At 36.8% G+C, this 22,442-nt stretch overlaps 1 protein-coding gene across 1 annotated transcript in view; it reads right to left on the bottom strand.

Moving 5' to 3' along the window:
• Positions 1–22,442, bottom strand: part of PRIM2 (DNA primase subunit 2) — a 325,345-nt gene that overhangs the window by 277,801 nt on the left and 25,102 nt on the right. The window contains exons 6-7 of the mRNA XM_074333142.1: positions 13,846–13,941; positions 11,392–11,529 (exon numbers count right to left, since the gene is read on the bottom strand). Of these exons, the coding sequence (XP_074189243.1) occupies positions 11,392–11,529; positions 13,846–13,941 (234 nt within the window). The remainder of the gene's footprint in view (positions 1–11,391; positions 11,530–13,845; positions 13,942–22,442) is intronic.

Below are 22,442 nucleotides of genomic sequence, written 5' to 3'. Positions count from 1 at the left end.
ATGGAGGCTGAATAACATCATACTAAATAATGAATGGGTCAACCATGAGATCAACAAAGAAATCAAACGATATCTTGAAACAAACAAAAAAAATGAAAACACGATGACCCAAAATCTATGGGATACAGCAAAAGCAGTCCTAAGAGGGAAATTCATAGCATTGCAGGCCTACCTCAAGAAATAAGAAAAATCACTAATCAACAGTTTATTTTCACACTTAAGGGATCTGGAAAAAGAACAGCAAAATAAGCCCAAAGAGAGCACAAGGAAGGAGATAATAAAGATCAGAGCGGAAACAAATGAAATAGAAACCAGAAAAACAACATAAAAAAAAAAATCAATGAATCCAAGAGTTGGTTTTTAGAGAAGATAAACAAAATCAACAAACCTTTAGCCAGACTCATTAAATAAAAGAGAGAGAGGACCCAAATTAATAAAATCAGAAATGAAAGAGGAGAAGTGACAACAGATACCACAGAAATACAAAAAAAATTAAGAAATTACTATGAGCCACTATATGCCAACAAATTTGACAATCTGGAAGCAATGGACAATTTTCTAGAAGCATACAACCTTCCAAGGCTAACTCAAGAAGAAACAGAAAACCTGAATAGACTGATTACCACCAGGGAAATTGAATCAGTAATCAACAATCTCCCAACAAACAAAAGCCCTGGACCAGATGGCTTTACAGGTGAATTTTACAAAACATTCAAAAAAGAATTATTACCTATTCTCCTCAAGCTCTTCCAAAAAGCCAGAAGGAGGGAAGGCTCCTAAACACTTTTTACGAGGCCACTGTGACCCTGATCCCAAAATCAGACAAAGACACTACAAAAAAAGAAAACAACAGGCCGATATCTCTAATGAACATAGATGCAAAAATCCTCAACAAAATATTAGCAAACAGAATTCAGCAATACATTAAAAATATCATACACCATGATCAAGTGGGATTCATCCCTGGTTTGCAAGGGTGGTTCAACATCCACAAATCAATTAATGTAATACACTACATTAACAAAACGAAAAATAAAAATCATATCATATCAATAGATGCAGAAAAAGTATTTGACAAAATCCAGCAGCCATTTATAATAAAAACCCTTAAGAAAGTGGGAATAGAGGGATCATACCTCAATACAATAAAGGCCATATATGAGAAACCCACAGCTAACATCATACTCAATGGAGAAAAGCTAAAACCATTCCCCTTAAGATAAGGAACAAGGCAAGGTTGTACACTTTCTCCACTTCTATTTATCATAGTGCTGGAAGTTCTAGCCACAGCAATCAGACAAGAAAAAGAAATAAAAGTCATCCAAATTGGTAAGGAGGAAGTAAAATTGTCATTATATGCAGATGACATGATACTACATATAGAGAACCCTAAAGACTCCACTAAGAAACTATTAGAGCTGATAAATTAATTTACTAAAGGAGCAGGATAAAAAATTAATATTCAGAAATCAGTTGCATTTGTATATACTAATAATAAACCATCAGAAGGAGAAATTAAGAAAACAATCCCATTTACAATTGCTTCAAAGACTATAAAATACCTGGGAATAAATTTAACCAAATGAAGTAAAAGATCTGTACTCAGAAAATTATAAGACACTGAAGAGAGAAATGAAAGAAGATACAAATAGATGGAAACACATACCATGTTCACGGATAGGAAGAAATAATATAGTTAAAATGTCCATACTGCCTAAGGCAATATACACATTCAACACAATTCCTATCAAACTACCAAGGACGTTTTTCACAGAAATAGAACATATAATCCTAAAATTTATATGGAACCATAAAAGACCGCGGATAGCCTCAGCAATCTTGAGAAATAAGAACAAAGTGGGAGGTATAACGATATCTGACATCAAATTATACTACAAGGCTACAGTAATCAAAACAGCATGGTACTGGAATATAACAGACACATAGATCAAAGGAACAGAATAGAGAGCCCAGAAATAAATCCATGCCTAGATGGGCATCTAATGTACAACAATGGAAGCAAGAATTTACAGTGGGGTAAAGACAGTCTATTCAATAAATGGTGCTGGGAAACCTGGACAGACACATGCAAAAAAATGAAGCTGGACCACCCCCTTACACCGTATACAAAAATAAATCCAAAATGGCTTAAAGACTTAAATGTAAGACCTGAAACCATAAAATGCCTAGAAGAAAATATGGGAAGAAACTATACAGACATTACCTGGAGTAAGATTTTTACTGATATATCCCCTCAGGCAAGGGACGTAAGAGAAAAAATAAACATGTGGGATTACATCAAACTAAAAAGCTTTTTCACAGCAAAGGAAACCATCAATAAAACAAAAAGGGATCCTACTGAATGGGAAAAGATATTTGCCAATGATATATCCAATAAGAGGTTAATATCCCAAATTTATAAAGAACTCACTCAACTCAAATCCAAAAAAACAAACAACCCAATTGAAAAATGGGCAGAGGACATGAAGAGACATTTTTCTAAAAAGGACATACAGATGGCAAACAGACATATGAAGAAATGTTCAACCTCACTAACCATCAGAGAAATGCAAATAAAAACCACAATGAGATACCACCTCACCCCAGTCAAAATGGCTATCATCAATAAATTAACAAACAAGTGCTGGCGAGAATGTGGAAAAAGGGAACCCTTGTGCACTGTTGGTGGGATTGCAGATTGGTGCAGCCACTATGGAAAACAGTATGGGGGTATCTCAAAAATCTGAAAATGGAACTACCTTATGATCCAGCAATTCCACTCCTACGTATCTATCTGGAGAAATCCAAAACTCTAATTCAAAAAATTTTATGCACCCCTATGTTTATTGCAGCACTATACACAATAGCCAAGACATGGAAACAACCGAAATGCTCACCGGTAGATGACTGGATTAAGGAACTGTGGTACATTTATACAATGGAGTATTACGCAGCCATAAAGAAGAAAGAAATCTTACCATTTGCGACAACATGGATGGACCTAGAGAACATTATGTTAAGTGAAATAAGTCAAACAGAGAAAGACAAATACCATATGATCTCACATGTAGAATCTAAAAAAAAGAATAAATGAATAAACTAATCAGAAAGAGTTTCAGAGACATAGAGGAAAAACTGAGGGTTGCTAGATGGGAGGGCGGGTGGGGATAAAGGGGACGGTGAGGGCATTAGAAAGCACAGTCAGTAACCAAAAGATTTCCATGGGATTACAAAAGTTAATTTGGGGAATGTAATCAATAATGTTGTAAAGATTTTGTGGGGTATCCGATGGACACTTGTCTCATTAGGGAGACCACCTCAGGGAAGATGTAGATGCCTGATCACTGCACTGTACACCTGAAGCTGAAGCTGAACAATAACGAGTGTCAACTACAAGTTTATTTATATACATATATGTAATATGTATGTGTGTATATATATATATATGTATATATTTACAAGAAGCGGAGTACAGCATTAGGAATAGAGACAGTGGAAATGTAATGGTTTTGTGCAATGTCAGAGGGATAGTGGATGGGGGGAGGAGGGTTGACACAGTGTGAGGGATATAAATGATAATGTCTAACTATTACATTGCTTTGTGCACCGGAAACTAATAAAAAAATAAATAAAATAAATATATAATAATAATAATAATAATCATTAGAAGAAATAAAAACTTCTACAGAGAATACTGGGTGACTCTCTTATGTTAATTCCATCAAACACAAAAATAAGTCATGGTCACGATGGTAGCTCCAGAGAAGTGGGGTTCTTTCCCTTCTTTTTCTTTTTTTTATTATTAGTTTCAAGTGTACAAAACAACACAGTGATTAGTCATTGATAGACCTGACCTCTCTGACTACTACCTCTCTGACATCGTGCATAGCTATTACAATACCATTGATTATACTCCCTATGCTGTACTTTACATACCATGACTACATATTTTTTAAATTGTATTTCACATTCAATTGTAGTTTATATTAGTTTCAGGTGTACAGCATAGTAGTTAGACATTTATATAATTCATGAAGTGATCTTCCTAACAAGTCAAGTACGCATATGACAATAGTTTTTATACTATTATTGACTATATTTTCCATACTATATCTCACATCCCCATGACTATTTTGTAACTACACATTTGTACTTCCTAATCCCTTCACCTTTCTCATCCAACCCCCCAACACCCTTCCCATCCAGCAACCATCAGTTTGTTCTCTGTATCTATGAGTCTGTTTCTGTTTGTTTTTTTCATTTATTCTGTTCTTCAGATTCCACCTAAGTGAGATTATATGGTATTTGTCTTTCTCAGTCTGATTCATTTCACTTACTTAATACCCTGTAGGTCCAACCACGTTGTCACAAATGATAAGATTTCATTCATTTTTATTGCAGAGTAATACTCCATTGTATAAATGTACCACAATTTCTTTATCGAATGGTCTTATTGATGGGCATTTCCATTGTTATCATATCTTGGATATTGTGAATAGCACTGCAGTAAACATAGGGGTGCATATACCTTTTCAAATTAGTGTTTTGGATTTCTCTGGATAAATACCCAGAAGTGGAATTGCAGGATCATAAGGTAGTTCTCTTTTTAATTTTTTGAAGAACCTCCATACTGTTTTCCATAGTGGCTACCTCAATTTGCAATCCCACCAAGAGGGCATGATGGTTCCCATGTCTCCACATCCTCACCAACATTTGTTGTTTGTTGATTTAAAAGGTCGAACAATTAAGTGTGCAAATTCATCTAGAAAAAGTGCTCCATACCTCATTGCTGAATGTCACTACAGTCACCTTCGAAGTTCTCCCCTTTGGAAGCTATGCACCAACGCCAGTGCCTAGTCCACCCTTCAAGCAACTTTGGAACTCTTTTTCTGGAATGGCCATCAGAGCTGTCAGCATATTACCCTTAATGTCCTGAATGTCATCAAATACAGTTCCAATATAGTTATTTGTTTACTGGCTAAAAACTCCCTCACAGACAGTGCCGTGTGAGCTGGTGCATTATTGTGATGCAATAGTCATGAATTGTTGGCGAAAAGTTCAGGTCATCTAACTTTATCACACAGCCTTTTCAGCATTTCCAAGTAGTAAACTTGGTTAACTGTTTGTCCAGTTGGTACAAATCCATAATAAATAATCCCTCTGATAACAGAAAAAGACTAGCAACATCATTGCAACAAGTATGCACTCTTAATTGTCAGACTTCATACTGATGATGGCCATTCTGACAGGTGTATGGTGATATCTCATTGTGGTTTCTTATTTGCATTTCTCTGATGATTATTGACATTGAGCGTCTTTTCATATGTCTATTGGCCATCTATCTGTATGTCCCCTTTGGAGAAATGTCTATTCAGGTCCTCTGGCCCATTTTTTCATTGGCTTGCTCTTTTGTGTTTTGTTGTCTTTTTTTTTAGTGGGGGGGGGTAGTGATGAGTTGTATGATTCTTGTATAAAGTTTGGATACTAATCCTTTATCAGATGTATCACTGGTAAATATCTTCTCACATTCCATAGAACGTCTTTCGTTTATTAATGGTTTCCTTTGCAGTAAAAAAGTTTTTAGTTTGATGTGGTCCCATGTGTTTATTTTTTCTTGTTTCTCTTGCCTGAAAAGATGTATCAGTAAAAATAAAGAGCAATGTCTGAGAGTTTACTTCCTATATTTTCTGCTAGGAGTTTTATGGTTTAGGGTCTTACATTTTTAAGTCTTTAGTCCATTTTGAGTTTATTCTTGTATATGGAAGAAGAAGGTGGTCCAGTTTCACTTTTTTGTATGTGTCTGTCCAGTTTTACCAGAACCATTTACTGAATAGACTGTCTTTACCCCATTGTATATTCTTGCTTTCTTTGTCATAGATTAAATGACCATATGGGCATGTATTTATTTCTGGGCTCTCTATTCTGTTCCATTGATCTATGTCTCTGTTTTTCTGCCAATCCATGTTATTTTGATTACTATGGCCTTGTAGTATAATTTGGTATGTGGTAGTGTGATACCTCCGGCTTTTTTCTTTTTTTTTTTTTTCCTGCTGTGGCTATTCAGGTGCTTTTATGCTCCCATATAAATTTTAGGATTATTTGTTCTAGTTCTGTGAAAAATGCCATTTTTATAGGGATTGAATTAAATCTATAGATTGCTTTGGGTAGTATGGACATTTTAACTATATTAATTCTTCCTATCCATGAGCATGATATATGTTTCCATTTATTTGTATCTTCTTTAATTTCTCTCTTCAATGTCTTATAATTTTCTGAATATAGGTCTTCGACTTCCTTGGTTATATTCCTAGGTATTTTTTTTTTTATGCATTTGTAAACAGGATTGTTTTCTTAATTTCTCTGATAGTTCATTATTGGTGTATAAAAAGGCAACTGATTTCTGAATATTAACTTTGTATCCAGCTACTCTACTAAATTCATTAATCAGTTCTAATAGTTTTTTAGTGGATTCTTTGGGGTTCCCAATATATAGTATCATGTGATCTGCAAATAGTAACAGTTTTACTTCTTCCTTTCCAATTTGGATGCCTTTTATTTCTTTTTCTTGTGTGACTGCTGTGGCTAGGACTTCGAGTACTATGTTGAATAAAAGTGGTAAAAGTGGACATCCCTGTTTTGTTCCTGATCTTCAGGAGAATGCTTGTAGCTTTTCCTCAATGAGTATATTAGCAGTGGGTTTGTCATATATGGCCTTTATTATGTTGAGATATGTCCCTCTTTTCTCATATTTCTGAGAGTTTTTATCATAAATGGATGCTGAATTTTTTCAAATGTTTTTTCTCCATCTATTGATATGACCCTATGATTTGTACTTTTCATTTTTTAATAGTATATCACATTAATTGATTTGCAGATATTGAAACAACCTTGCATACGAAGAATAAATCAAAGTGGGGTTCTTCTAAGTGGCAAAGGAAATACTCCCTACAACACTGAGCTCTTCTGCATGCAGCAGCCTACAGAGGCCAGATTGGGTCACAAGCAGGCCACAGAACTAGGAGAGCAAACCCGTGCACATTCCCTGACACAATCCTACATCAGGGTTGGGCCATTCATAGCTTTGATAACTGGTAACAAAGAGGCTAATTAATCTCATGTTTCTAATATCAATATTAGATATTAGATATTGATGGGGGGTCCTCTGTCGTATAGGATAAAACATTAGTGCAAGACTGTATCAATAATTCAAAGCTTTTGGGAAAAGTGTTTTGAATCCAATATGATCTTCAAATGGATAAAACTGAAAATGCTAAAAATGCCTCGATTTCTGTGAAAAGCTAGGATTTCGAAAGCCTTCATCTTTTCATATCTCCTTAGGTTTTATTGTCATCTTTTGCCATATTCTCTCATTTTTGCCAAAATAGTCACCATCTATGTTTATCCAGTGCTATGACTGAATTCTGCCACCCGAAAATTCATATTTTAAAGCCTGAATGCCCAATGTAACTGTATTTAGAGATTGGATCGCTGGGGGTAATGAAGGTTAAAAGAGGTCACAACGACAGCCTTAATCCAATAGCATTTACAGGTCTTATAAGAAGAGAGAACTTCCTCCTCCCCACCCCACCTCCAAGCTAGGAAGAGGGCCCTTATCAGGAACCAAATTGTCCCATGCTTTGATCTCGGACTTCCTAGACTAATGTGGGAAAATTAATTTCTGTTGTTTAAGCTCCCCAACCTTTGGTATTTTGTTATGGCAACCTCAACTTACTAAGATATCGAGCTTTCTGCATTTGTTTTTGACTTATTGGAGCAAGATGAATGCTAGTTCGAACCATTCAAGCAAGAAGAACGGAAATCATCATCTTTACCACCATCATCATGACAACATGCACTACACAGGCACATGTGTCAACCACCCTTTTGCCTAATATCTCATTTAAAATTTGTTTCCCTATTACTATCTTTACATTGCAGAAAAAGAAATGGTGGATTGGAGTACTTAAATAGTAAAAGAGATTTAAATCCACACAGTCTGGTTCTTGAGCCCAAGCTTTCAAATACTACACTACAACTTATTTTTTATGTCAGGATGACATTTTTTAATCCTTAATGTTTTAATGTTTTTATTCCTTACGTATCTTTTCTTATTTTCCAAGTACTAGTCTATATTAATTGATTATGAATGCTATCATTTTTACATAACATGCTATTCCAGAACTGGCTAATGCAATTCTACAAAGAGAGAAGAGCAGCCACTGACTGCATCTGAGGTACACTAACATTTTTACACACAGATTCTTTCTGCATGAATTCCCTGTTATATCTCATTAAAGGTATATGAGTATACCCTCAAAATTAACCAAAGTTGGTCATGATTAGCAAGATAGCCACAACAGCCCATCTTAATTTCTAATATTTCTCCTCTTCTAAAAGCTGATTCACATTGAATTCACTATCGGATTAACAACCTGGCCTGCTGAGAGCTTTGCTATACCATTCAGGCATCCAGACACACTGAAAATGCACTAGCACATCTGCCAGAAGCTTGTGACGCCAGGACTTGCCAGAGCGAGAATGATTTAGTACTAATTGCAGTGCCCTTGACAGTCCCAGGCTACAAGGCTTATCCATCTCAGTAAGATGGAGGAGGTGAGGTAGCATGTGAGGGCAGGTGTAGGAAGCAGCACGATCTTCTCTGACAGCTGAACAACAAGACAATCAGTAACAGTGCTGATCTTCCTACCATGTCAGCAGAGCCACTTCCTTACCTAGCTTTGACCTAACGTTCTGCTGGCTGAGCAGATGACTCCCCCTCCCCTTCCCACAGTTCTTTTCAAAATGCCTGCATGAGCCCCCTCTGTTCTCTCCACTCCACATTGCTGAACTATACCAGCCTCTCCTTCTCTTTCATGGATCATATCATCCTTAAATACAGACTTTAAACTGTCTTAAGATGGAATGAGAGACTTCTAGCTTCCTTGATTCTAATCCCCCTGCAACAGGGTACATTTTTCTTATCTGTGTCATTAATCAATAAAGGTGCTGACGAGAGAGTCACTCAATATTATGAGCCATTCAGTTGAGCTGTAACATCGCTCCGGAAAAATTCAGAATAAGAAGTCGTCAGGCTTCGTAAAATTGATCTTACCCCAATAAAACTTGGTTAAGGAGTCCTTCTTCATTTTTCATCGGGAAAATCCAAGAGCAAGGAAAACACAGCTTAGAAGCAGCCTTATAAAATTAATAATATTACTTTTGCAGTAAATCTAACGCATGGAAGATTTCAGAAGTTATACCTAGAAGTCAACCTTAAAGCTCAATTTAATGGCATTTAAGAAAAAAAAGTAAAGTCAGGCTGACAGCCATAAGCTAGGCCTATCAGAAGGCCTTAATTAGGAAAATCTTAAAAGACATTCTTTAAAATGACACAAGTTTAAAATCCAGTAGGTAGCACATTTAACCTGCTAAAGAAGACAGAAGTTAAGCATTACAGAATATCCTCCTGATGCTTTTCAGAAGTATTACCATCTGTGAAACTGCAGAGACTGTGCCACTGTCGAAGGACCAGCTTCCTGAGACTCGGGTATATTTCTGAATACCTGGGAAAGCTCTACAAAGGCCTACCAGGAACTATCACTAAGTTAAGCACTCCAACAAATTAAACATGCTCCTAACTTTTCTGTTGGTAGCACCTGACCAACAGTTGAAAATTTTTTCTAGGCCCATCCTCCCTCTGATATCCAACAAGCTACTTTTAGCTCTAATTGTGAATAAACTTTTCTTTTTCTTTTAATGGAAGTTTGAGAAACAGAGCCCCCAAACAGTGTGGAGACCGCAACAAAAGCCATCTTCACTGGTTTGTGTGTCACTGCCGCCACCAGATGGCGAACAAAGGAGGCCACAACAATGAGGCTTCAATAAGAATGGGTTGAGGGAGAGGTGTCTCTGGGTCTCTGCACCCCTCACGTCCTCTTCTGCTTCAAGAAGTCCCTTTGCACCTGTATGATGATTAACTTTCTGTGTCAGCTTGGCGAGGCCATGGTGCCCACTTGTTTTGTCAAACACGAATCTGCATATTGCTGTGAAGGTACTTTGCTGAAGGTACATTAGCAAGCAGCAGTTTTAAATAAAGGAGATTATTCTTGATAACGTGACTGGGCCTCACTCCATCACTTGAAGGCCTTAAAAGCTACCAGTTTTCCGGAGAAGAAAGAATTCTACCTCAACATTGTAATATAGAACTCTCACCTGAGTTCCCAGCACGATGGCCTGCCCTACAAATTATAGACTGCAAACTGCAACTTCAATTCTTGCCTGAGCTCCAAGGTCCACCCCACAGATGTCAGACTTCAGTCTCCTCAATCATGTGAGCCAATTCCTTAATCTCTCTCTCCCCCCCCCCCCCTTCTCTTCCTTCCCCATCCCCACCTCGGTCCAGAATAAGTCACAGACAAGTAAAGAAACTATTGAAAAACATCAACTTTACTGAGGATTTAAAAAACAACATGGGATTAGGGGGGAAGGAGGAATAGTAAATTACTAAACACCTATTATCCTAGATATTTTCATAAACTGTCTTATTTAATAAAACCAGAGTTAACATTTTGGTCGTTCCAAATGCTGATATAGCTGAGTTATACATATTTAGGTAACCCAGGAGAGCCAGTAATAAAAATTATTTATACAGAAAATACTACAATTTTTAACTCAAAAGGAAAAGTTGGCCTATGCTTATACTGTATTCAGTATAACTTAAAAACAACCGCATCACATAGCTTGGAAGTTCTCTTCCGCATTAAGTACCAATAAGTACAATAAGAACTATAGTCAGATTAAAAGGCAACACTGCAAAATGCGTATATGTTTAAGACATTACACCTAAGTATAACACTTTCAACAAATGTCTTAAAAAGCACTGATCATGCTATTTATTCAACACAGCTACCACCAATTTTGCCCAGCAGTAGGTTGTTTCTTGCAGCACTATCATATTTCTGCTTTTAGTACTTAATACAAAGACTTTCTTCTACATTGCCCTCTACTTACACAAAATACCAATTTAGAAAAGAAATCTAAGAGTTACATCCACCACAGGCCACTCTGATTGTGAAAGGCCTTATATGAAATCCATCTCCAAACAAATAGATATGACCTTGAAGAAACCCATGGAGGCCACTTACAAAATTAATCAACTCACCATTGGTATCACTAAGAAAAAGAAAAAATGAGCAAACTAACTATGGGTAGAACAAATAAAAACCTCCAGTTCTAGAATTACCAGTATCACATCATAAGCCATTTGAATATCATTAAGAAAATTAAATTAACTTATTTCTTAAGAAGTAAAGAACAAACTACCAACGGTATATAACTGAATATGTGGAAATAAAGTGACTATGCAAATATGGTAATAAGTGAAATACTTACTGCCAAAGCCTTAGACAATTTGGTCCTAAATTCATTCAGGATGATTGCCACAATGTCCTTAAGTGGTACATAAGCAAAGCCATCTTCCAAATACACTTTCCTTCCTCGGAACAAATCCAGAGCCTCAGCAAAAGGGATCTACATTCAGAGTAAAACAGAGAAAATAAACAGTATCTGTCATTTTGAAATCCTCTTAAGTCTTCATATTTACTAAGTCTAAATAAAATTCTTCCTACGAGAAATTTATTAATCCCAGCAGATCAAAAACAAAAAACAAGGAAAAATCAATGTATACTCCTCAACACTAAATAATTAGCGTTAGGAAGAAGTGGCAGTCCAAAAATGTATTCGTTTCAGAGTAGATGTTATGAAAAATAACAATAATCCAAATTAGAATGCTTTATTTTAACTCATGAATTTACAAATTATAACCCCCAGGATTTCAAACTCCCAACTCAAGCCCTCTAAGCACATTGCATTCTTCTCATATAATATACCCCACATTTTATTCTACATCAAGTAGAATTCTAATGTGTATACAATATATTCAAGTGCTGAAAATTACCAGCAAGTAATACGAATTTCTTCATCTGTTTCCATTCTTTCTCTAGAGAAATATATCACAAAAGCTATTCTCAACACTAAGAAATGAAAATAATTAAGCATTCAGTTTTGTTATTAAAATAAGTATTTCTCAGTAAATATTTAAAAAAAAACTACTACTAATCAACATATACTTTTAAAGTCCTATGAACTATACTAAAATTTTACGATATCAGCAGAATGTGTTACTAAACTGTGAAAATCATCCTTATTCTCCAATAGTTTTTCTCCTTTTTAAAAATGAGGTGAAAATTAAGTTAAAAAAAAGATCCCCAAATTGCTATTTGCTCAAGTTTTAGGGAAGAGTTAACTCTATATGCCTATCATTCTTCAATACATCCAATGACATCACTTAATAAATAGATCATGGGATTTCTTTTAATTAAAATTTATTGGGGTGACATTGGTTAGTACAATTATATAGGTTTTATGTGTACAATTCTGTAATACATCATCTGTATATACATTGTGTGTTCACCACCCAGAGTCAGTTCTCCTTCCATCACCATATATTTGATCCCCTTTATCCTCTTCTACCACCCCTCTCCCCTCTTACCCTCTGGCGATTGTGTGACTTTTAACAGTCTTTTTTATTAATTTACAGATTCCTACAACTGAAGGAGGAATCTCCTGAAAGAGGTCATCACTTAGTTGAGAAAACAAGACAGACACACACGAAAAGTCAAACAGCTCTACAGGGCAGTACGTGTGTGACGCTGCACCCATCAGGTAAGTCACACACAACATATTAGAGGAGGAGGTAAGAGAGTTTATTTCAACAGTCCAGGCAAGAGGAGGAGCTAGAAGGATGGAAACGGGCGTTCTACTTCAAGCTGTTTTACTTACTAGACTTATGATTTCAGTACATTTAACGAATGCTTCTAAACCTCAGCAGCCAGATCTATAAAACCCGGGAAGGAGAGGAAGAGATGGCCTAAATGATCTTTAGGGGTCCTTTAGCTCTAATATTCCATGATTCGAGCTTATTAGGGTGGCCACAGTAAAAATAAAGATGCCCAAGCAGAAGCAAAAGATGATGTGAAGCCAGAGTAATGGAAATGTGTGGTGTGGGGAGAGAAACACTGATTCCTACACTCTCAGTTTGGAAGGCTGCCTGAAGGATGGCCTAACTGGTAGAAACAGGAAAGCGGGCATGGGGAGCTACTGTGGAAGCAGGATTTTAAACTACTGGCACTCAACCATAATAATGAGTACAACTTTTCAAAGGAAATAGTGGTGCTACCGCTATCAAATTTTAAAATACACTTCAGCTGTCCCCTCTGCCCCTTCTGAAACTATTCAGTGGATTCAAGCCAAGCAGGTATCTGTGCTAAGGGGTAGAGGGCAGCAGGTGTGGCCCAGTGCAAGATGCTGGCACGTAGGGAGGTTCAAGAAGATCTTGCCACGTGGCAGCAAGTAGGCAGACAGGGGCAGACCCCAGTGGAAGGAGACCGTGTCCACATGCGGAGACGGTCCAAGCCTGGTGTCAGAGCCCAGGAAGAGCAAGGAAGACTTGCGTGCAGGGTAGTGATCCAGACCATGTGTTGGTGCCAAGTGAGTGACAGGCGTATCCTTGCAGGAGGTGGCCTAGCATGCAGTGCAAAGGTCTAAGCACTGTGAGGACAGAGAATGGCCGGCAATATGGGGTGAGAGCCCAAGCAGGGTTAGAAGCGTGTCTGTGTAGGAGGACAGAATGTTAGCACACTCAAGTAGGGTGAAGAAGAAATCTGTGCAGGACAGGGAGAGGCTGTGGTGACAAGAGGCTAGACAAATGGGCTAATTAAATATGTATATAAAGCTCTATGTGATATATTTAGCAAAACCTTGGAAATATTTCAAAAGTTTACATACCTTATACACTGACTCCAACTCGAACTTAGTCCCACTTAAACTGGGTGATGAAGCAGTAATGTCCTTTTCTCGGAGAGTCTTCTCTTCATCCTTTATCTAAAAGGAAACATTTTGTACCGTTTAAGAAATTAAAAGTCTTCATTCAGTTTTGATAAAATACTTTCGTTTTCTAGTGAAGATTGTGTGTCTTCATAAAATTTTTTAAACCATGATATCTCAAATCATTCCTAACATGATTACTAAATCATTATCATCAATGAAGCCAAAATATGGAAGAAAATGTAAATTCAATATACTTTCAAATTTCTACTTTGTTGATTTCTGAGGACGTACCAAAAGAATAGTAACAGAAAATACCGTAATATAAAAAAGAAAGGAATTACAATAAAAACTCAGGTTAATACAAAAGGTGGACATTATCCCAATTCAAGAGTTATGTTAACTATTAAAATACCTATTTCCAGTTAAGAGTAATTTAACTAGTTCTCAATTTTCTAGGCACATAAAATAACTCCAAACTTAAAATACAAATTTTGCTAGGAACAACTATAAATCTATTAACTCAGACTAATCGTGGCTTTAAAAAAATTAATTGACCTGAAGAGATAAAAATTTTAAACTTCTATACAGAAAAATAAAAGATCTGTAAATGAAGATGAACTATAAATGACAAACTGAGGGAAATATTTACGTCATTTGACATCTGAATTACTGTCAATCAACCTCAGTAGTAGGCTGTAAGTACTAGTAATCCAACCAGACTCCAAGCATACAGGTGTGTAAAAAAATAAAAGACAAGTGTGATGATAGCTGTTTAAAGGGTAAACCACAAAAAGTTATTCGAGACAGAAAGAAAGATGGAAGGAAGAAGGGAAAAAGGAAGGAGCCGGGATAGAGATTATTCAGATAGAGCATGAGGAAACTTTTAGGGGTGATAGCAATGTTCTGTATCTTTTAATAAGTGCAACTCAGAAACTTGAGTTGCACAAGTTTCTGTATTTGTCAGAACTCATAAGTGGTACCCTTAAGATTTGTACATTTTACTGCATGGAAATTTTACCTTAAATAAAACAGAAATGTTAACAAACATTGAACTCTAGTTAATGATATGCAGGCTGCAGTATTTGGTGGGAAGTGCTCTGAGTTCTACTTATTTTGAAACGGACGGTGGGTAGATAGAGGAATGGATAACACGTCATAAAACAGGTATAGTAAAATATAAATTGTAGGCTAAGTTATTAAAGACTGTAATATTCTTTCATTGAAATGTACCAAAAAAAAAATTACTTAAGTCTTGCTTAGATTAGATAAAATCCCAACAAATTCACTGTGTTTTCTGAACTGTTCATACAAAGTAACGAGGTGCAACCCAAATCAAAAACATGCTATCTAAAATTCATGTCATTTCCTGCCTTCTAGCTTTTCACTAAATACTCTGTTTTTCCTTGGTGCATTGAAAACTTAATCTATTTGTCACATATATTCTAAATTTTCATTTATCTATTTAGTTATAACCAAAATTTAAATTTCCAAAGTAAGAAAATCCTCACTGAAAAAATGTAGGATTGTCTGAAACTTTACTACTAGTGTAAACTGCTATTGATTTATTATTTCAAATTTTTAAAAAATCTTGAGTATTCTCTACTATTTTCTGGGAAAAATATGAGCATATTTCATTTTCTCAGACTCCCTTAATGAGGTTACCTATTGCATGCCTCAAAAATACCCTCTAAAGGAGCGAGACAAAATTAAATGGCTTCCTGTTTCTACTGACAATGAATCGCTCATAAGAGGGTGAAAACAGTTATCGCAGAGCAATTATAAAAGCAGAGCAACAGAGTGGAAAATATATAGTTTTCGCAATTGCAGAAACCTAAGTTCAAATCTTAAACAGGTTCATTAACCTCCTCACACTTCAGTTTCTTCATTAGTAAAATGAAGAAAATAACACCTACTTCATGTAGCTTTTAAATAAAACAAAGTATGAAAAGTGTCTAGAATTGGAATAACAAATAGCATGCCCTTAATAAATGGTAAATATTTATTAGTGGTACCAGTACTGTATATTTTGATTAGCTTCTGTTTTCCAGAATTTTTTTCCCCAGCAATCAAGTGAAATGTTTCCTGCAACTAAACTGGTTTCAGTAAACTTTTATTAGTTACTTTATTAGTTAAACTAACATAGGACTGGTCGTTTGGAGGTATTCAAAATAACTAATAAAGCAAGTTAAGTTATCACTGCAACATCTTACAACCAACGTAGAGTAAGCCCTCACTTAACATCTTCTATAGGTTTTCTAACTTTAAGCAAAACGATGTATAATGAAACCAATTTTACCATAGGCTAATTAATGTAAACAAGAGTTAAATTCCTAGGCACCTCATCATTATAATGAAATGATGTTATTCGAGGACCCACTTTATATCATGATATATAAAATAAACATCTTCCTTAATAGAGTTATATAAACACACCACTCTAAATGGAATCACATTTCCTGAGTGCACACAATCTTCACTCCAGTTAAATTTTCAATAAGCAAAGACCCTGGAACGTTTGAACTTTGATGCTCTTCTCTTTCCACCCCTACTCACAATTCCCCACACTTCTGCCTCTATGATCTATACCCACCCATTCAATACTCGGTACCTGAATGTTTCAAATGGCATACAGTACAATGGTATAATCTCTTTGTTAAGCATAAATCACACTAAGCTTTAACAGTTTGGGTAAAGTTTTATTTCTCTAGTTTGTAATTGTATTATTTCACATGCTGCCCTACTAATAAAATTCAGAATTTGGGCTGTGTTTGTGTCTTCTTCTTCTTTTTGCTATTCTCCATCAAACCATGAACCAGATCAGTCTCACTCTGTCGGCAGTTGTAAAAGGAGACTAAGAGCGAGCTCTGAAGAGGTAAACATCCCACACAGTGAACCGATAGGTAGAGATTGTGTAGACTGCACTGCTATTCACACTATTCAGAGTCCCTCACTGACAGAGGGTTATGTTTCCCCTACCTGCTGGACTCACACGTGGCCATGTAACTTTCTTTGGCCAGTGAAATCTAAGCAGAAGTGACATGTGTCACTCCCAAGCAAAAGCTTTACGAGTGCACCATTTACCTTTTTCTCTCCTCTCTCTGCCACAGCAACTGGTGAAGTTCCAGATAAAGGCTGCTCAATCACCCTGAGTTGAAATGACAATATGACACAAAACAGGGCTATAGATGGCCCACAGGAGACATAGAGCATGAAAATGAAATAAACATTTTTAGTGGTCACTGAGGTTTGGGAGTCATTTGTTACCACTGCATAGCCCATCCTGACTGGCAGATTCATCTCCACCCTCTTTGGATCACACAATTTATCAGTAAAATATTTTGAGCACATATTTCCGATATATGTATATTTATTTATAAATCACATGTATTACTGTACATTAGATATGTAAAACATGCTTTCCCCCCAAAAAATGTTTAAAAATAAGATTAAAAATATGTGCTGTATTTATATCCTTGCAATACTCCCAAATGATCATCTTGGACACACCACTTCAGAACCATTAATCTATTATACTGGCCTCTAGAATAAAGATATAAATAAGGCTTCCCAGAGATTTAGTCCATAAACTTCCAATCAACAATATTCAATCACATTTATAAACAATTTGATCAGAGGTTTTCTACCTGAATCCACATAGCTCTGGCCCTTAAGCAAGAACGTACATCAGATCTGCAGTGGAGCTTTTCAAAATTACACATCCCTGTTACCACACAGACATATAGATTGAAGACCAGAGCATATTTTTTTTTTTTAATCCATTAGGGATTCAGATATACATCACCAATTTAAAGAGTAAATCCCAGGGAAATAATCCTCTTTTCTAAAACAAACTTATCATGTCCTGAAATATACCACCATCGAATCTAACATTTGATTTTTTTACTTAGAATTCATTCATTCTTTCTAAAACACAGAAGCACTATTTCTAGCAGATGGGATCCAACTATGAACAAGCAAAAAGTAAAAATATTGCTCTCATGAAGCTTACATTTCAGTGGGGTGAGAGGGCAACAGGTAATAAACAAGAAACTATCAGGTAATGAACTATGATGAAAACAAAACAAGGGGAAGTGCTACGGGTGGATGGATTTAGACTTTCAGTTGTGTGGTCAATTAAAGTCTCTGAAGAAGTGACATTTAAATGGAAACTTGAATGAAAAGGAGTCAGCCATGCAAACCTATGGCTAGAACATCCCAAGCAGAGGTAATAACTAGCACAAAGGTTCTAAAAGGTCTTTTTTTTCTAAAGAGGAAAAAGGCTGGCAAGTTAGAAGACAGAAAGAAGGCCAATGGAGGGCAGTGGCAGGCAGGGGGGTGGTGTGGGAGGTGGTTAGAGAGGCAGACGGAGCCCTCAGACCTGGGTGAGACAGACTTTTACACCAAGAACAGTGCATTAAAGAGGCGTTAAGCAGAGGAAAGTCAAGATCTGATTTACACTGCTTATGCTCAAGAGGCTCTCGTGGTAGTTTAGGGAAAAGATGATGGTGGCCTCAACTAGAGTAGAGAAGCACTGGTGGACATAACACAAGTGGACAGGTTTGGGGTAGATTCTGGAGGCAGCACAGACTGATGGATTACGGATCAATGGGCTCTGGAGAAAAAGACTCCTAGGACTGGAGCTTTAGTCACTGGGCAGATGGGGATGCCATTTACTGTTTTTCTTGATCCTCATTTTCCACTGCTATTTACATTTTACTTCCATACAGATTTGTCATATGTGTCTTGTTGCAAGTTACCTTGAATCCTTTGTAGAAAGGGGCATGGCATCAATAAAAGTAAATAAATGAGTTAAAGTTATCAGTTTTTCTTAAAATGAAACACATTTGTACTAGCAGGTAAAAATATATGTTAACAATTCCAACAATATTCAAACTACACTTAAAATAAATTATTAATTGAAAGACTGTTTAAAACGTCCAATGTGTAATGAAACAATTAGGAATCATTTCTTTTATAATGATATCAAAAATGCGTGCAGGAAGCAAATACTGAAAGCAAATATCGTGATTTTTAATATTATTACCATTTCTAACAAATATAGGTTTATAGCAGTAATAAGTACTGTGATCTATAATGGGCACTTTGTTTCCCAAATGCTCTGTGACCTCACCATTAGTTTTACTGTGGGGATTAAAGATGGCTGCACATTCTTAGACACACCTCCCATTGAGATCTGAGATCTATTTGCCCTCCCGTTGACCTGGGCTGGCATACGACTACTTTGAAGAATAATATGGCACAAGTGCACCATGCCACTTCCAGGGTTAGCCTCTGAGAGGAATAAAAGCATCTGCCTTGTTCTCTTGCAGTCCTGGGTCACTCCAAAGAAGAAGTCCAACCCCCTAGTCGGCAAGGTTACATGGAAAGGATCCCAGTAGAGTCCAGCTTTCTACAAGTCCTCACCTGGTCACCAGGCATGTGAGTAGAGCTGTCTTGTACATTCTAGACCAGACTGGCTGCCAACCAAATAACCCCGTACAACACCATATGGATCAGAATTGCTCTGTTGCGCCCAGTCTGAATTCCTGACCCTCAAAATTGTGAGATATTATAAAATAGTTATTGTTTGAAGTTTGAGGATTAGGTTTTGGCTTTAGTGTTTGATGTTAGGTTTTAGAATTATTGTTTTAGTTTGAAGGTATTTACTACATATCAATAACCAGAACAATCAACCTAAAATAGAAGTTAGTTGAAAATAATTTTCTATTTACAATCCAATGCTTACAACACACTTTTTTCATTTAAATGTACAAAAGAGAGCCATATGATAGGAAAAAATATTTTAATTAAATTGTTAATAATTTAATTAAAGGTAGGAAAGGTTGGAAAAATGGGACACAAAAATGGAATAACTACCACTGTGTGACTGTGCTAATTAACCAAAATTGATAGGATGATGTGTTACTTCACTTACAAATTCTTTTATCATTTATAATCATCCAGAACATTAAAAGTTAGAAAACGAACAGTAATTTAATATCCTGACATTCTAATTAGTATGTTGATGTCTTAGTAATGACACCAAGCTGATCAATGTAAAAACCAATCATCTGATTACTTTATTACTGTTTTAATAGCACAGGCACATTTGGAATATACTAAAAATTACACTGAAAGGAAAGATTAATTACTTATATACTCAAGTACATTTCTTTTCTTCTACAAGAAAACAAACCTCTTTTTTTTTAATGGTTAATTTATACAAGAGTTCTTAAAAATCTCCTAAACAAATAAAAACAGCAGTAATTCCCGAACTGGGCATGACAGGACCAGATCCATGTCAGACACATTACAATCAGACAGGACACATCAGATCCACATTCCATTCCATCCCACCCCATTCAACAGACATTCTTCAGTCCCTTCCATTAGCCAGGTACAGCACCAACAGATAAGACAACCAAAAGTAAGACACTAATTTATAAATTAACTATATTATTTAACCATAGAAAACTTTATAAACGAAGTTGACTCCACTAACAATTAAATCTGAAAGCAGCAGCCACTCATACAAGAGAAAAATGTCTGGTTTCCAGCACACTACTGAGGACAGCAAAAGCTCTGCGAGAGCCTGACTGTCCACCGGGCCTGGTGCTCAGCCTGGCTTATGAGTTACAGCTCAGCACAATGAAGGGAAGCAATCATTATAGTGAAGGAGAGGCGACAAGGTGATCCTTTCCAGGAACCTAATATCAGAGCATAGCTCACAGACTATTTGCTCAAACAACCACAGATAAACTGAATTGAAAGTCACCAATGGCACCACTATGGCAGTGGCTATGGCTGAGGCTTACCGAACAGCAGTACAGAGGGCATCTGGGTAGCTGTGACAGCATTAAGATTTACTGAGAATAGCTTGGTACCACCCCAAGACCAGAAACCTAGGCAGCCAAATGGGGTACAGAAGATGGAAGTGAGTTATTTCCCATCAACCAATCTCAATCTCTCTCCCTCCCCACTCCCCTTACCCCCCACCCCACAAACACCACAGTCTTGAAGTCTTGAACTGGTGAGCAGGACTCAAACAGTGGTCAATTTATGGGCTGTGTCACTCTCAGGTTGATGTGGACTAGAAAAATGCCAGTAACATATAAAGCAACAATGAGTAAACAAAACGTTATGCATTAAATGATGCTGAATAACTAGAAAGCATTATTAAGAAAACTGAATTGATTAAAAAACTAATATTTATTCCTGAGACCAAATGTAAAAGACAATGGGTTAAATATAAAAGTATCAAACCTCAGAGAAATAAGTGGCAGTGAAAAAACAAGCTAAAGTTTTTTATATTATTCTATTCCAACTTGGAGGCTAAAAGCCTGGGAGACACCTGGAGTCATATCTGAAACAACTTTACACCAAAGTGCTTAGTGAATCTTTTGTACAATTCTTTCTATCAGTGCCTTTCATCCTTGCCCTCCTGCATCAGTGCCCAAAACATAGACCCTCTAGAGCAGGGGTGTCCAAACTTTTTTCAACGTTTTTTACCAAGGGCCATATGTGGTAAAATACACAAACATCCGGGCCACTCACTCGAGGTGAAGTACATATCGCCTCACGCCTTCGTTTATTTAAGTAAACGAAACATATTTTTGGAATTTGCTGCGGGCCAATTAACAATAGATTGTGGCTGCAGTTGGCCCGCGGGCCGCAGTTTAGACACCCCTGCTCTAGAGACTTAGCATTGTTCTTACAGCTGTTCTCATTTAATTCAGCCCTGACCGCCATTTACCCACCTAACTCATTTGTATATTCCCTCTGCTGAACTCATTTCAAACATTTCCCACCGTCAGCTACTAACCAATCTCCACCCACACAAGCTCAACCTCTTCTAAATACTCCTTTACCTCCATGCTGTCTCCCGAGAACACTACTCTAGCGTAAATTAGCATAAACACATTCCCTCATTTTTCCCTCCATTCTGGGCAACCCCTCCCCCTTACAGATAATTACTCTCCACTGTTCAATACCTCAAATTCATTCAACCCTCTGGCACCTCACTAAGGTGACCAACCATCCCAGTTTTCCCAGGACTTAGGAGTTTCTCAGGACAGGGATTTTCAGTGCTAAAACTGGGATGCTTCCCGGCTTTAATGCTGACCCATAACTGTTGACTGTTTCCTGCCACATCTCAAGTTTGTTAAGAGGAAGATTCGGTCACCTGTGCGAAGAATCTGGCCTACCTGTCTGTGATACACATGTCTGTTTCCATGCCTGGTTTGAATGCACCTGCACATGACTCAGCTCCCTTGTGCTGTCTGATTCACAGCAGGATGAAACAAAAGGGCCAGGAAAAAAAATCAGACACCCAAAGAACCAACAATGTTACAAGTAGAGAATCTAATGAGCTCAGTAAAAAAGCCCAACAAAGTTCAACGCTTACACCTTGGGAATACTGAAATTCATAACGCCACCGTATACACGAAGTCTTTGCTGCACAGCACTGTGTTACCCTGCCCTGCAGTACACTGGAAGTCTACAGACAACTACTGGTATTTGTTATTCCTTAAGTTTCAGTCTTAATTAGTTTGACA

This window comes from Rhinolophus sinicus, linkage group LG05 (genome assembly GCF_036562045.2).
Source record: "Rhinolophus sinicus isolate RSC01 linkage group LG05, ASM3656204v1, whole genome shotgun sequence".
In the NCBI taxonomy this organism is placed as follows: domain Eukaryota; kingdom Metazoa; phylum Chordata; class Mammalia; order Chiroptera; family Rhinolophidae; genus Rhinolophus; species Rhinolophus sinicus.
Note: the sequence above shows the minus strand (reverse complement) of the source record. Positions and strands in the feature narration are given on the sequence as shown.